Raw genomic sequence first — 16317 nt, forward strand, 5'->3', positions numbered from 1 at the left:
GCAGGTAGATCGCTCGAGGTCAGGAGTTTGAGACCAGCCTGAGCAAAACCCCGTCTCTACTGAAAATAGAAATAAATTATCTGGACAACTAAAATGTATATAGAAAAAATTAGCCGGGCATGGTGCCGCATGCCTGTAGTCCCAGCTACTTGGGAGGCTGAGGCAGTAGGATTGCTTAAGCCCAGGAGTTTGAGGTTGCTGTGAGCTAGGCTGATGCCACGGCACTCACTCTAGCCCGGGCAACAAAGTGACACTCTGTCTTAAAAAAAAAGAAAACTAAATTTAGTACCCTATTGTGTTTTTTTTTTTTTACTGTGTGGAATGCTGTCCCTCTCCTTTACTTTATGGTGGCGTGTGGATTGTGATGGCAGTCTCTGTGTTGAGTTTCGAGGGGCGGGGGGAGTGTTTATTCCTCTTTGGGGAAGCAAGAGGTGGAGCTAGAAAGGAGAGAAACAAATTATTTTATTTTCATTTACTCTATTTTTTTCCTTAGCTTATTTAACTGACTTACACTATGGAAAATTTGGTATTTTATATTTTGATTTTAGGTAATTGTGATTTTCCCAAAATATTTTTTGCTTGCATTTCAGTTTGCCACTCATAGTCTATCCTTATCTGTCTTTTCTATGTATCCTCAACCCCATCGTTATGGTAGTTTGAGAGAATCTGGACTGCTGCTTTGCCTGAGCTGACACCTAGTGGAAGCTATTGCCAGTCACACCACTGCCTCACACTGAGTAGAGCTTGAAGTGCACAAAATGTCTTTCCTCTGCTCATTTAACAAAAATTTATCCCCTGTGCTATATCTTGATGTTCTTTCCTCTTATTTATTTTACAATGCTTTATTAGTCTATCACTGATTAGTAACAAAGCTAGTAATTAGTTCTAAGCCTATATCCTTATTTGTCTACGGTGAGAGAAGCAGAGATAAAATTTCTAAATACCCACCTAAGCTGGAAAGAGGTGAGGAGTATTTAGTAGAATCAGCCTTTCTATTTTTTGGTAAAATAGCTTAACATCAGATGGTTTGGTAAAACCAGCTTATATATACATACACACACACACTAACACACATACTTTTTTACACAGAATTATTGCAAAGTGTCATCTTCTCCAAGTTTACTCTCTAAAGGTTCTGGATTCCTTTATAAAAATTAGTTTATATTAAAATATTCTTTATTTTAAATTCAATAACAAAATAATGAAATTGATCTGGTGCCAAACAGTATCACTCTCGTTCATTTGTATCAATCCCTGTGTTTTATAATCCTTTGGACATACTAACAGGGAAAAAGGAACTGTCTGGCAATACCAAAGACAATGGTCTTTGTCAAACAGTTTTAGAGAGCGAAAAATAATTGGCTTTAAAATATTTGGTTGGAAATTGGGAATATTAAAAAAAATTCTAGGCCGGGCGCGGTGCTTCACGCCTGTAATCCTAGCACTCTGGGAGGCTGAGGCGGGCGGATCACTCGAGGTCAGTAGTTTGAGACCAGCCTGAGCAAGAGCGAGACCCCGTCTCTACTAAAAAAAAAAAAAAAAATAGAAATTATCTGGCCAACTAAAAATATATATAGAAAAATTAGCCGGGCATAGTGGCGTATGCCTGTGGTCCCAGCTACTCGGGAGGCTGAGGCAGGAGGATCGCTTAAGCCCAGGAGTTTGAGGTTGCTGTGAGGTGGGCTGACGCCACGGCACTCACTCTAGCCTGGGCAACAAAGCAAGACTCTGTCTCAAAATAAAATAAATAAATAAAATAAATAAATTTCTAAAAAAAAAAGTAGTAAGATAGGGAATAGAACTACCAGATATTAAAACATAAAGTAACAAAATTGAAGCAGTGTGATAAAGGCCCAAGATTAGATGTGTAGATCATTGAAAAACAGAAAGAAATGCTGTTACTTACATAAATTTGACATATGTTAAAGGAGTCACTGTTAAAAGTGGGTAAGGGAATGATTATTTAATAAATGGAGTTGGAATAACCAGCTAGCAGTTTTGAGAAAAAAAGCATTTAGATCCTCATGTATACCAGATACAACAAAAAATAAATTTTAAATGAATTTGAGTTAAGTATGGACAATTACATCACTGAAAATCTGGAAGATAAGATTGAATACTCTATAATTTCTCTGGAGTTTCTAAGCAATTAGAAAACTGGAAAAAGAAGATAGCAAAGATTATACTGAATTTGTTTTATTGTAACTGTGGCCTGTTAGCGTTATAGGAAATGAAAGCGTGTCTGTTTCTCTTCCTAACAGCTGGAAACCTTTTTCTTCCTAAATTAGCTAATAGAACATAGAATGCAATTCTTTATCTAAAATTTTATTCTATAGGTGCATCGAAAATTATACAGGAGCTCGTTGTGAAGAGGTTTTTCTCCCAAGCTCCAGCATCCAAACGAAAAGCAACCTGTTTGCAGCTTTCGTGGTGTTGGTTGTCCTTCTAGTAACACTTATCATTGGAGCCTTCTACTTCCTTTGCAGGTAACCATAACAGAAACATCCTTTGAAAAGAAAAAGGTAGTGCATAAAGTAGTTGTTCCACTAAATAATTAATATGCCCTTTAGTTCTAGATATTTTTCCAGATACTGTTTTATGTTTAGAGTTATCTCTCAAATATAGTTTTTGTTATTAAATTAATATCATTTTTGAAAGGATCTTAATAAGCAGTCTTACTTTGGTTTTTGTTACTGTCATCATTATTTACTTTGACTTCTCTAAAGTACTAACGTAGACCCACACTCACTATAGTAATCATACCAAAAACACCTAAATTTGGGGGCTAGGTGTATTTAAAAGTAAATTTTGAATATGAAAGAAAAAAAACAGGTATGCAATACTGTAAATGTTAAGTTTAAGACATATGGTTAATATCTAGGGTCATCTATTTAGTGCCTACCTTGTGTTAGGCATTGTGCTAAAAAATACAATAATGAACAAGATAGACGTGTTCCCTAACTTCATAGAGATTTAAATCAATTTGGAGAGATAAATAAGCAGGCAATTAATTTGGCGAGACTGGTAACTCAGAAAAGAAAAAATGACTTCCATGAAGTAACACTATACAATTAAGATTACTTTCATTCATTAGTTTTGTTCTTCAATTTTTTAAAAAGAATTGTGAAAATATTTAATAAGTGAATGTGTGGAGAAAGAAAGATCTCTTGTGTCTCTTCCTCTTCTTTTTTCTTTTTTTTTTTTTTTTTGAGACAGAGTCTCGCTCTGTTGCCCGGGCTAGAGTGAGTGCCGTGGCGTCAGCCTAGCTCACAGCAACCTCAAACTCCTGGGCTTAAGTGATCCTACTGCCTCAGCCTCCCGAGTAGCTGGGACTACAGGCATGTGCCACCATGCCCGGCTAATTTTTTCTATATATATATTTTAGTTGGCCAGATAATTTCTTTCTATTTTTAGTAGAGACGGAGTCTCGCTCTAGCTCAGGCTGGTCTCGAACTCCTGACCTCGAGCGATCCACCCACCTCGGCCTCCCAGCATGCTAGGATTACAGGTGTGAGCCACTGCGCCCGGCCTTCTTCCTCTTCTTATGAGGACACCAGTCCTGTCACATTAGGGCCCCACCCTTTGGCCACATTTTACCCTAATTACCTTCCCTACAAGGGAGGTCTTCCTGTCTTCAAATGTAGGCACATTGGAGGTTAGGGCTTCAACATAAGAATTTTGGGGGAACACAATTCAGTTCATAACAGACAGTATGTTTTAGTGTTTAAGTCAGTGTTCAAAGAAACAGAACCAATAGGATGTGTGTGTGTGTGTAGGTATATGTGTATATGTGTATGTATATATGTGTGTGTCTGTGTATGTAGAGAGAGAGAGAAAAGAGATATTTATTTTGAGGAATTGGCTCAAGCAATTCCAAGGCTGGCAAGTCTAAACTCTGCAGGGTGGGCTGCTGTTGCAGTTCAAGTCCAAGGGCAGTCTGCTGGCAGAATTCGTTTTTTACTCAAAGGAGGTCAGTCTTTATCTATTAAAGTCTTCAACTGATTGGATGAGGCTCGCCCACATTGTAGAAGGCAATCTGCTTTACTCAAAGTCCACAGATTTAAATGTTAATCTCATCCAAAAAACACCTTCACAGAAACATTAATGATAGTGTTTGGCCAAACATCTGGGCACCATGGCCCAGCCAAGTTAGCAAATAAAATGAACCATTACGTAATGAAAAAGAAAATTATGGGCCAATTTTATTCATTAATCTAGATGTAAAAGATTAAAGATTAGGCAACCAAATCCAGCAATGTATTAAAAAAACAAATTGGTATTTTGAACTCACAAGTAAAACTCTGTGATGATCTTAGATTTATTCCAGGAATGCAAAGTTATTGTAACACTAAAATATTAACTAATATATTTCATTTTATTTATAGATTAAAGGAGAAAAATCTTTTAACCTCCTCAATAAAGATACTTACAGCAAGCAGCATATGTGAATGGTTGGCATACAGCAGAGATGGTACTACAGAGCAGTGGGGAAATAATAGGCTTTTCAATAAATGGCGTTGGCATTAATGTGTATCCATATAGAAGAAAGTAAAATTGGATCTTTGCTTCAAAACTCAAAATCCAGTTCAGGTACATTAAAGACCTAAATATGAAAGCTCGCAGAAGAACATTTAAAGAATGTCTTTGTGCCCTTGGGGTAGGGATAGATTTTTGAAACAAGAATCAAGAGGCACAGGTCACAAAAGAAATGGCTGATAAATCTGTATTGAAATTGAAAACTTCTAGTTATCAAAAGACACCATTAAAAAAAAGAAAAAAGCCAAGCTACAAACTGGAGGTAGATGTTTGCAACACATGAAAATAGACTTATGGAAATTTATGTCTTGAATATGTTAACTCCTATACATCATTAAGAAAAAGGTAGACATATATGGGAAATATAATTTATAGAAGATGAAAGCTTCAGCAAATATATATATGAAAAGACACTCAACCTTATTAGTCAGCCAAATGCAAATTAAACCTACCATGAGATACCATTATCTCACTCATGAGATTGGGAAAAACTTTTTAAAAAAACAACCAGACAATATAAAATATTGTGAGACTTTAGAATCTGAAACAGTTTTGATCACTTTTGAATCAGTTTGCAAATAGCTTGTGAAGTTGAACGAGTACATGCCCTACACACCAGTAATTTCACTTCTGGGTATATAGCTTACAGAACCTCTCACAAATATGTACCAGGAGTTTATAGTAGAACTGGTCATAATAGCAAAAAATTAGAAATTACCCAAGTACCTAATAAATAGTAAAACAGACAAATAAGTTATGGCATGTTCATACCAAAGAATAATATATAAGAGCAGAAATGAATACAGCTACATACATCAACCTGGATGAATCTTAGAATCATAATTTTGAGTGAAAGAAGCAAGTCACAGAAGAAAATATAATAGCACAATTCGATTCATATACAGTCTAAAACTAGGCAAAACTAAATAATGTATTGTTTAGGGTCATATATAAGTGGTTAGCACAAAATGTAGGATAGCAGTTACCTCTGGTGGGAAGAAGAGGGAAAAAATTAGAGAAGGCACATTTCTGGGAAATGTTAATGGCCTATTTCTAACCCTGTGCTGGGTGCATAGGCGTTTATTGCTGATTTTTAAACTGTACATGTTTTTATCCACTTTTTGTATGTATGCTTTAACATTTTCATTTTAACATGTTTGGAAAATGGATATCAATTTAATCTATGAGAAAATAGCATCCTTAACAAGCTTACAAAAATAACATCCTTGAATAATGTTCAGGTAGGGTTGCAATGTGTTTGAAATCATACACTTTTCATTTTTTTGAAAAATAAGCAAAGCAGATATATGAGCAGAGGTATGTCAGTGTCGAGAGCGGAATTAATTTGAAAAATAATATGAGCAACTATTTATGGAATCTAGACGTAAGATTTAGGTTGTTATATATGGACCATGTGACATGTATTTGTCTCTTGGAAATGTGGTGCTTTCAAGAATGAAACTGTTGATTGTAATAGATTTTCGTCCATTCATGGTTGAAGTTGCTTTAAACTGAGGGCCTTTTGAACATTAATTACTAAGTAATGCCATCTTTGAATAAGGTCCAGAATGGTACGCCACTAATGCTAAAATCTGTAGTCAGTAGTTTCACGAGCAACTGTACATTATAAAATCTTTAAAGTAGTTTTTTAAAAATATGTCATGATCATATAAATTATAACCTGTATTAATTGATCAGATGACCCAAAAAACTGAGAGACTGAAACCTTAAAAATGTCCACAATGATGTTTTAAAATGCCATTAATAGTTGACTAAAGCCATTCCATGTCACATAAGGGTCCCAACTAAAAATGGAAATTAACCTCTTCAGAAAGAGCACTTGACATGTAAGGGCGATCTTAAATAAAGCACAAACAACTGCACTAAGATATAACAGCTTTGCTGTCTTAAAGGAGAAAGACTAGGTGGTATCATCAGCATCTGAAGTCCCCACAGATGACCCACCTGCACTGATGGATTTGTTAAATAATGGGACGTAATTTTAAAGCATCCCTGACAATTTCAGATAATTGTGGAAAGAAAATGAACTTCTAAATATTCAAGTGTAAACTTTCTTTCTAGGCCTGCTGACATACTTTCCTATTACCCATTTTTCTATTTTTGTGTTTCTCTTATTTGTTGTCAGGAAGGGCCACCTTCAGAGAGCCAGTTCCGTCCAGTATGATATCAACCTGGTAGAGACAAGCCATACCAGTGCCTACCACAGTGAGTAAAGTCACAATGAAATGCTTACCTTCAAGCCCTAGGTGAGATTGTTGTTGTAACATGTAGGGATTTAGATTTGGATCTATCCTCAACTCTTCATATCACAAACAGAAGAAGCAGGTTTAAATATGTGAATAAGATAAGAGAGATGTGCGTATTTAAAAAATCACAATGGAGAAAACATCTCAGTTCTTAATTATTTTGCGTAGGTCATGGAGAACACTGAAGACACGTCAAAGTGAACCGAATCACTGCTTTTATTTTACAAAGACAGAAAATGAAACAACATAAGGTAAGAGAAATTAAAAATTTAACCCTTCATTTCCTAAATAAAACACTTGTGTAAGTTGTCATATCACAAAACAGTCTGCTCTGCTGCAAGGTATGTGTGCTTCTGTGAAGTACATCAGCTCACATGCAACTGGTAAATAGGGGAATGGTATCAGTATAATGTGGAAGTCACATTAGTTCAAAATGATTTTTCCCAGAAAGCTAATGTATTGAGGCAATCAGGGACAAATGTTCTTACAACTAGAGAGAAGGAATGTATGAAGAACTTATGAAAAAGAAGATGAAAATCCTTTGAGTGTAAGGAGTGGCTGGTTTAGTAGATTCATAAACCACCTCACTTTTTGCTATGTTAAGGTATCTGAAAAGTTTCAAGTACAGAGGAAAAGCTGTGAAGATTTCACCTGGCAATTAGGAAAAAGCACTGATTGATGAAGAAGGATACCTCTATGTCATATTTTTAGTATTGACAAAAAATGGTTTCTATTAGAAAGGATTGATTTCAGGGATCTGTATCTCACACGAAGAAACACAAATTTGAAAGTTTAAGACTGCAAAAGATGGACTAATTCTCCGTGCAAATGCCAGTGGCAATTTTGGATTTTTGCTGTTACTACACAGGTTACAAAGTTCCAAACCTGTTTTCTTCATAAGGCCTATCATTTCTAGTGCATGATTTTGTAGAATGGGAAGTTTTAATCTTTTCAGGTGCAAATTAAGAATTGGTTAGGTGAGAACAATTAAATTTCTCCATTTTTTTTCCACCTAAGTTATGTGGAAAAAAAAGAAGAAAAGGGAAAAAAGCAATAGTGACTTTAAGGAAGGATGGAAATAAAGTCTTGGAGCAGTGTGGAAGAGTGGAAAGGTCTGGGGGCTGGTAAATAGTCAGGCAGAGGAGCAAGCACTGGCTCAATTTAACAGCCCATCTCTGACCCACGTCCCCCTCAAGACTGGCGTGCAAATTGGCTTTTCTACACAGCCTGGTCCAGTGTAGGCATTGTGAATTGAATCTGTCACTAGTGTCATTGATTCAGTCACCCATCATTCACTTATTCAACAAATACATATGAGCATGAGACACTGAGATAGAGCACATAAAATGAAAATTATTTTTAATTAATTTTAAATAATTTTTACTTGAAATTAAAATTAATTCTTTATTCTTCAAAAAGTTTTAGATTTACAGAAAAACTGAGCAGATAATACTGAGTTCCTATATGTTCCCCTCCCCCATCCCGTTCCTCTATTAAACATCTTACACTAGTGCAATATATTTGTTTAATTAATGAACCAATACTGACACATTCTTATTGGCTAAAGTCTGTAGTTCACATTAAGTTCCTCTTTTTGTCGTACAGTTTTATGGGTTTTGACATTTCTTGTAATCCTAGTATTTATGTAATACTCCCTCTCTCCCACTGAACTTCTGGCAAACACTAATGTCCTTACTGTCTAACTTTGCTTTTTCCAGAATGTCATATACTTGGAATTATATAGTACATAGCCTTCCAGACTGGCTTCTTTCACTTAGTGATACACATTTAAGATCCTTCTACATCTTGTGGCTTGATAGCTCTTTTTAAAAAATAGCTAGGCCGGCCAGGCACGGTGGCTCACGCCTGTAATCCTAGCACTCTGGGAGGATCATTCAAGGTCACGAGTTCGAGACCAGCCTGAGCAAGAGTGAGACCCTGTCTCTACTAAAAATACAAAGACATTATCTGGACAGCTAAAAATATATAGAAAAAATTAGCCGGGCATGATGGCACATGCCTGTAGTCCCAGCTACTCGGGAGGCTGAGGCAGGAGGATCGCTTGAGCCCAGGAGTGTGAGGTTGCTGTGAGCTAGGTTGGTACCATGGCACTCTAGCTGGGGCAACAGAGTGAGACTTTGTCTCAAAAAAAAAATAGCTAGGCCATATATTTTTCTTTTTAGTGGTCTAAAAATTTTATTGTGGTAAAATATACATAGGATTTAAATTTTAACCATTTAGATGTATATGGTTTAGTGGCATTAAGTACATTCACACTGCGTGGCAACCATCCCCACGATGCATCTCCAGAACTTTTCTATGACCCCACACTAAATCTCTGTACCCCTTAAACAATAAACCCCCATTCATTCCTGCCCCTAACCCCTGATAGAAAGTAACCATTGTCCTACTTGGTCTCTATAAATTTCACTATTCTAGGTACTCATATAAATGGAACCACACAGTATTTGTCCTTTTGTGATTTATTTCACTTAACATAATGTCTTGAAGGTTCATCCATGATGTAGCACGTAGCAGAATTTCATTCCTTTTTATGGCCGAGTAATATTCCCTTGTTATACCACATTTTGTCTATCCAATCATCTATCGATGGATATTTGGGTTGTTTCCAACTTTGAACTACTATGTATAATCCTGCTATGAACACTGGTATACAAATCTACCCTCAAGCCCCTACTTTGAGTTATTTTGCATATATACCCAGAATTGGAATTGCTAATCAAATGGTAATTCTATACTTAATTTGAAAACTGCCATACCACTTTCTACAGCACCACTTTATATTTCCACCAGCAATGAACAAGAGTTTCAATTTCTTCACTTCCTTGCCAACACTTATTTTGTTTTCTTTTTTTTTTTTTTAGTAATAGCCATCCTAATAGGTATGAAGTGGTATATCACTGTGGTTTTGATGTGCATTTCCCTATTGTTTAGGGAATCCCTGTTGTTTATTGACCAGATATCTTTTCATCACCTTTTTGTGTGCTCATTGTCCATCTGTATATCTTCTTTAGAGACCTGTCTATTCAAGTCCTTTGCCACTTTTTAATCAGGTTTTTTGGTGGTTGCATTTTAGGTGTTTTGTATGTATTCTAGATATTAAATCCTTATCATATATATGAATTGCAACTATTTTCTCCCATTCCGTGGACTGCCTTTTCACTCTGTTGATAGTGTCCTTTGATGCACAAGATTTGAAAATTTTGATGAAGTCTAGTTTGTCTCTTTTTTCCTTTTGCCTAGGAATTTGGTTTCAAATCCAAGAAAGCATTGCCACATCCAACATCCTGAAACTTTCCCCATTTTCTTCTAAGAGTTTTATAGTTTTTGCTCTTACATTTAGGTCGTTGATCCATTTTGAGTTCATTTTTGCATGCTTGGGTAACGTTCCAACTTCATCCTTTAGCATGTGGCTACCCAGTTTTCCCACCATCATTTGTTGAAAAAACTGTCCTTTTCCCATTGAATGGTCTTGGCATCTTTCTCAAAAATCATTTAACTACATCTGAGAGGGTTTATTTCTAGGCTGTCTATTCTATTCCATTGGTCTGTATATCTGACTTTATGCCAGAATCACTTTTCTATTACTATAGTTTTGTAATAAGTTTTGAAATCAGCAAGTGTGGGTCCTGCAGCTTTTTAATTCTTTTTTAAGATCAATTTGACTATCTGGGGTCCCTTGAGATTCCATATAAACTTTAGGATGGGTTCTTTTTTTTTCTGTCAAAAAAAAAAAAAAGTCATTGGGTTTTGATAGGGCTGCATTGAATCTGTAAATCCCTTTGGGTAGTACTGACATCTTAACAATATTCAGTCTTCCAGTCCATGAACACAGGATGTGTTTCCATTTATTTATGTAATCTTTAATTTCTTTCAGCAAGTTTTATAGTTTTCATTATACAAGTCATTCACCTCCTTTTGTTAACTCCTAGGTATTTTATTCTTTTTGATGCTACTGTAAATGAACTTGTTCTTTTAATTTTCTTTTCAGATCGTTCACTATTAATGTATAGAGTGCAACTGATTGTTGTGTGCTGACTTTGTATCCTGTTACTTTGCCAAATTCATATATTGGCTCTTTTTTTTTGTGGAATCTTTAGCACTTTCTACATGTAAGATCATATCATCTGTGAATGGAGATACTTTTACTTCATACTTTCCAACTTGGATGCCTTTTATTTCTTTTCCTTGACCAACTGCTCAGGCTAGAACTTCCAGTACTATGTTGAATAGAAGTGGTGTAAGTGGGCATCCTTGTCTTGACCTTAGAGGACAAGTTTTCAGTCTTTTACCATTGAGTATGATGTCCACTGTGGGATTTTCATATATGGCTTTTACTATGTTGACATAGTTTCCTTCTATTCATTTGTTGTTTTTAATCACAAGAGGATGTTGAATTCTGTCAAATGTTTTTTTCTGTATCAATTGAGATGATCATGTGGTTTTTCTCCCTCATTCTCCTAATGTGGTATATTGATTGGTTTTTGTATGTTGAACAGTCCTTGCAGTCCAGGAATTAATTCCACTTGGTCATGGTAAAATCCTTTAAATATGCTGCTGAATTCAGTTTGCTAGTATTTTGTGAGGATTGTTGAGTCAATGTTCATGAGAAATATTGGTCTGTAGGTTTTTTTTTTGTTTTTTGTTTTTTCTTGTATCTTTGTCTGGCTTTGGTATCTTAACCTCTTAGAATGAGTTAGGAAGTGTTCCTCCTCTTCAACTTTTGGGAAAAGTTTGAGAAAGATTGGTCTTATTTCTTCTTTAATTGCATGGTAGAATTCACAAGTGAAGCCATCAGGTCAAAGGCCCTTCTTTTTCAGGAGAATTTTGACTACTAATTCAATCTCCTTACTAGTTATAGGTCTATTCAGATTTTTCTATTTCTTTGTGGTTCAGCAGTGATAGGTTTGGCTTTTCTAGAATTTGTTCATTTCATCTAAGTTGTATAATTTGTTGGTGTACAATAGTTCATAGTACTCTTATAACCCTTTTCATTTTTGTAGAATCAGTGTTCTCCCCGTTTTCACTTATTTTAGCAATTTGAGTCTTTTTTTTTCTTAGTCCATCTAGAGATAGGTTTTTCATTTTTTTGATCTTTTTAAAAAACTTGTGGTTCCATTGATTTTCTCTAGTTCTTCTATTAATTTCTTTTATCTCTGCCCTAATTTTATTTCCCTCCTTCTGCTACTTTTTAGTTTTTTTTTTCTCACTCCTTAAGTTGTAAAGTTAGGTTACTGTTTTGAGATCTTTTTTGCTTTTTAACGTAAGCACTCAGGGCTATAAATTTCCACCTTAGCAATGCTTTTGCTGCATCCCATAAATTTTGGTATCTTGAGTTTGTTTTTATTCATCTGTTTAATTTCCCTGTGATTTCTTTTGACCCATTAGTTGTTTCAGAATGTGTTGCTTACTTTCCAGATTTGTGAGTTTTCGTTTTCCTTTTGTTACTGGTATCTAACTACATCCTGTCGTGGCCTGAGAATATACTTTGTATCTTCTTTACCTTGTGTGTGATATATATTTTTTTAAGTAAGTATGAGACTTGAATTTCTGTCCTTTCTGCTTTCAGTTGTCCTCTCTCAAGTTTGCTGATCCTTTCCCCACCCTGCTCAAATCTGCTGCTAGAACCCCTACAGTGAAAATTTCATTTGTTATTGTATTTTTCTTTTCCTGACTTCTTTGGTTTGTTTTTTATAATTCTTATCTCTTTGTTGATATTCTGATTTTGTTAATTTATCATTTCCTGATTTCTTTGTTCATTTCTTCCTTTAGCCCTTTAAGCTTATTTAACACATGAACTGCCATGTGAGTTGTATTTAACTCACGCCAGTTTTGAGCCCAGGGCCTCCTGCACATATGTAACTCACACATCTCTTCACCTTGGGAGCTGCAAGAACTATTTTTCAAGTTGCGTATAACTCATGCACAGAAAACAATAAAAAATAACAAATTTTTCATTAAATTAGAAAGGACTGTTTTGTTTTTGAAGTTTTTATTCTATTTTTGTAATAAAACACCATGGCCCCAAGGGAAAAAAAATTTTTTTCTAGTGTGGTAGTCAGTGTGTTAAGACAGTTATCTTAGTCTTTGTCTAAGTGAGTTTAATGTCTGGGCTTCTTTAGGGACAACGTCTGTCAATTAATTTTGATCCTTTGGGCTTTCCCAGTTCCTTTGCACGGCTCATGGTTTTTTCCTTGAAACCTGGGCATTTCACTATTATAATATGGTAACTCTAGGTAGCAGATTCTCCCCTTTCCCATGGTTTTCCACTTGGTTTATTTTTGTTAAAGGCTATCCATTTGCTTTGAGACTTTTCCAAACTTTTTTACAAAACACTTCGTTTTTGTGTGTGATCATTTAAGTCTGTGCTTTTTATCTCATTTTCAGCTATTTTGACAGAAATTGCCTTGAATACCAGGAGCTCTCCCAGTTTTTTCAGGTTGGCTTTGTGCTAGGGTAATCCTCCAACTCTTAGGCTTGCGCTGATCTTAGGGACCATACTGAGGTGACGGCTTAGGTCCTAGAACTTTTCTGAGTGTCTTCCCTGGGCATATGTGTGACATTTTAAATCTCCCTTGTATATAGACTGCTTTTGAATGTCCCAATTTCCCAAGTCTTACCCCAGCTCCTCCTCTAGGTCTTAGCTGCTCTATTTTATGTCTCCACCCATAACCTCTTGCTACAGGCATCTGTGAGTCCTTGCAGCTTTCACAGGAAGTAGCCACCCTTCCAGTTAGGCGAAACAAAGATGAGTACCTGTGTCAGTCCTTCAGGTATCCCCAGACAGATTAGAAAATACACAATAATTTGCAAATAAGGTCTATTCTGCTTCCTCCAGTTCAAGGGAAGGACCTGGGAAGTGGCCTTCTGCTGCTTCAAGAACAAGATCGCTACTATGGCAGGGAGGGGTGGGGCAAGAGCCAGTAAAAAAAAAAAAAAAAAAAATCACGAAACTTTCCTATTGTTTTAAAGATGGCTTTCCTTGACTGCGCATTCCCTTGGTTGCTGTAAGCCTTTAACTGGTTTCTAGCGCTCACAAAGCTGGTTCAGACAGCTGCTGCTTATTATTTTCAGGGTTTCTGTGGGGGAACAAGAGCTTGGAGCTTCACAGTCCACCATTTTGCTGGTAGCACTCAGGTCAATTATGTTTTATTCCTGTCTGTAATTCTAGTATTATGACAAGACCTATGTTTATGAACTATGTGGTGTCTGAATTTTGGTTAGTCAGAATTACAAAAATGTTAAGACAATGGTCTCAAAATTCTTCTCAATCTGCTCATTTGCATTTACCATCAATGTTAATGAATATATTTTCTTTCAATTTCTTCTAAATTAATGAATCGTGTCTTTTTTTTTTTTTCCTGGCTATGATGACAGTCACTAAGAAACAAAAACTTTTATAAAATCTGCTTAAGAAATGAAAGTGTAGCCAGGCATGGTGGCTTATGCCTATAATCCCAGCACTTTTGGAGGCGGAGGCAGGAGGATCACTTGAGCTCAGGAGTTTGAGACCAGCCTGGGCAGCACAACAAGACCCTGTCTCTAAAAAAACTGAGAAAAATTAGCCAGATGTGGTGATGTGCCCTTGTAGTCCTAGCTATGTGGGAGGCTGAGGCAGGAGGATTGCTTGAGCCCAGGAGTTTGAGGCTGCAGTGAGCTGTGATTCTGGCCTAGGCAACAGAATGAAACCTCATCTCTTAAAAAAAAAAAAAAAAAGTGCTCCATACACTCTCAGTACCAAAACATTAAATGACATCTATTGGCTTCTGCCAACGTTTTCTACTTTGTAGTAGTATATGTTCTTGTAACCTGTCTTCAGTTGTGGCATAAGGTAGAAGTGAAATATATAAAACAAAAATAACATGTTTTACACATATTTGACTATTCTGCCCTGTATAGGGCCAATATTAAAATAACTTTCTGGTATCCACATTCTTTACATAGTATAGGTGTGCTAATTTTGTTCATTTAATAAGGGTGTTATTTCTGATGCTTATTACATTTTCTTTATTATTTTAGGATTTTCACTAAGCCAACTCACCCAGTTTCTACAACTGAAAATCAAGGCAATCATCTAAAAATCTCATGATTTCTCATCCAGAGTATTTGGAGTCTCCTGTTCCCATTAAAACTGAATTTATGTTAGTACAAACCTGGGCCAGACTGTGTATGTATAAAATGACAAAAGTACATTTATTTTTTCTTGAAAATTTCTGTAGATTACATAGAAAGTTCTCAGATTTGTAAAAGTTTATTTCTACTGTATAATAATTCTTTGCACATTCATTTTGTTAAATTTGCAATATAAATCAATGACAATCTGCTATCTGGCCACCTACGTTGAGATATCCAGGTTTAAGCAAAATCAAGAGAACTGTAGTGAGGCAGCTTACTGGACCCCAGTTCCATCACTCTGCAGGGCGTATCTATCCCAGGTCTGAGATCCAGTGCCTACCTTCCCTCTCCTTAAGATGTCCACTGGCTGGTAAGGGCTTTCATTCTGCCTGGACTGAAGGAAATGGAAACATATTCCTTGATGGAGCCTTTGACAAAGCAAACTGTAGCCCCAGAAATGATTTTGCTTTGAAAAATCATTGTTTTTGAATGTCTTGATTAAATAAATCATTCTGTAATCTGATCTTCACTTGAGAGAAGGCCAGCAACTCAGTACTTACACTAAGGGTACACCTTTGCTTCTCTTTTTGTGCTTGCCTCGATTTTTTTCATGTGATCATTTTTTTTGTTTGTTCCATAAAGGACCACAATGGTTATCTTTGGAATTTAGTTTGTTTTGGCTGAAACAATAATTATTCCTTTAATGCTTGTTTTTTTTTTTTTTTTTAAGACAAGCCTTTCAAAATTGTAGTAAATTAGTTATTGAGCTTTAACTTTGGTTAAATTACTATTCTCATATAACCTAGAGGCCTCTGAAAGGCAGGGAGGATGATTTTCATTAGTACTATTGTTGTTTCTATTGGTCACTTCACCCCTTTCTACTGTGCACTAAGGTTGCAACCAGCTGGGCATGGTGGCTCACGCCTGTAATCCTAGCACTCTGGGAGGCCAAGGCAGGAGGATCGCTCAAGGTCAGGAGTTCGAAACCAGCCTGAGCAAGAGCGAGACCCCGTCTCTACTAAAAATAGAAAGAGATTAGCTGGACAACTAAAAATATATAGAAAAAATTAGCTGGGCATGGTGGCGCATGCCTGTAGTCCCAGCTACTCGGGAGGCTAAGGCAGAAGGATTGCTTGAGCCCAGGAGTTTGAGGTTGCTGTGAGCTAGGCTGACACCATGGCACTCACTCTAGCCTGGGCAACAGAGTGAGATTGTGTCTCAAAAAAAAAAAAAAAAAAGGTTGCAACCATGTAACCAAATGATTTTATTGTTCATAACAAGCTCCAGAGGCTCAACTGTAACAACGTCAAAGACTGCATGACATTCTCCTGCAGCAGACTCCTTTGAGAAGTAACAAAGTAGTTTATATGAGTATTAG

At 36.3% G+C, this 16317-nt stretch overlaps 1 protein-coding gene across 1 annotated transcript in view; it reads left to right on the forward strand.

Annotated features, from left to right (window-relative positions):
- Nucleotides 1-15912, forward strand: part of NRG4 (neuregulin 4) — a 120678-nt gene extending 104766 nt beyond the window's left edge. The window contains exons 7-10 of the mRNA XM_045541977.1: nucleotides 2337-2486; nucleotides 6683-6762; nucleotides 6972-7054; nucleotides 14844-15912. Coding sequence (XP_045397933.1) covers nucleotides 2337-2486; nucleotides 6683-6762; nucleotides 6972-6988 — 247 coding nt within the window. The 3' untranslated portion in view covers nucleotides 6989-7054; nucleotides 14844-15912. The remainder of the gene's footprint in view (nucleotides 1-2336; nucleotides 2487-6682; nucleotides 6763-6971; nucleotides 7055-14843) is intronic.
- Nucleotides 15913-16317: the final 405 nt, after the last annotated feature.

Source organism: Lemur catta, chromosome 1, assembly GCF_020740605.2.
Source record: "Lemur catta isolate mLemCat1 chromosome 1, mLemCat1.pri, whole genome shotgun sequence".
NCBI lineage: Eukaryota > Metazoa > Chordata > Mammalia > Primates > Lemuridae > Lemur > Lemur catta.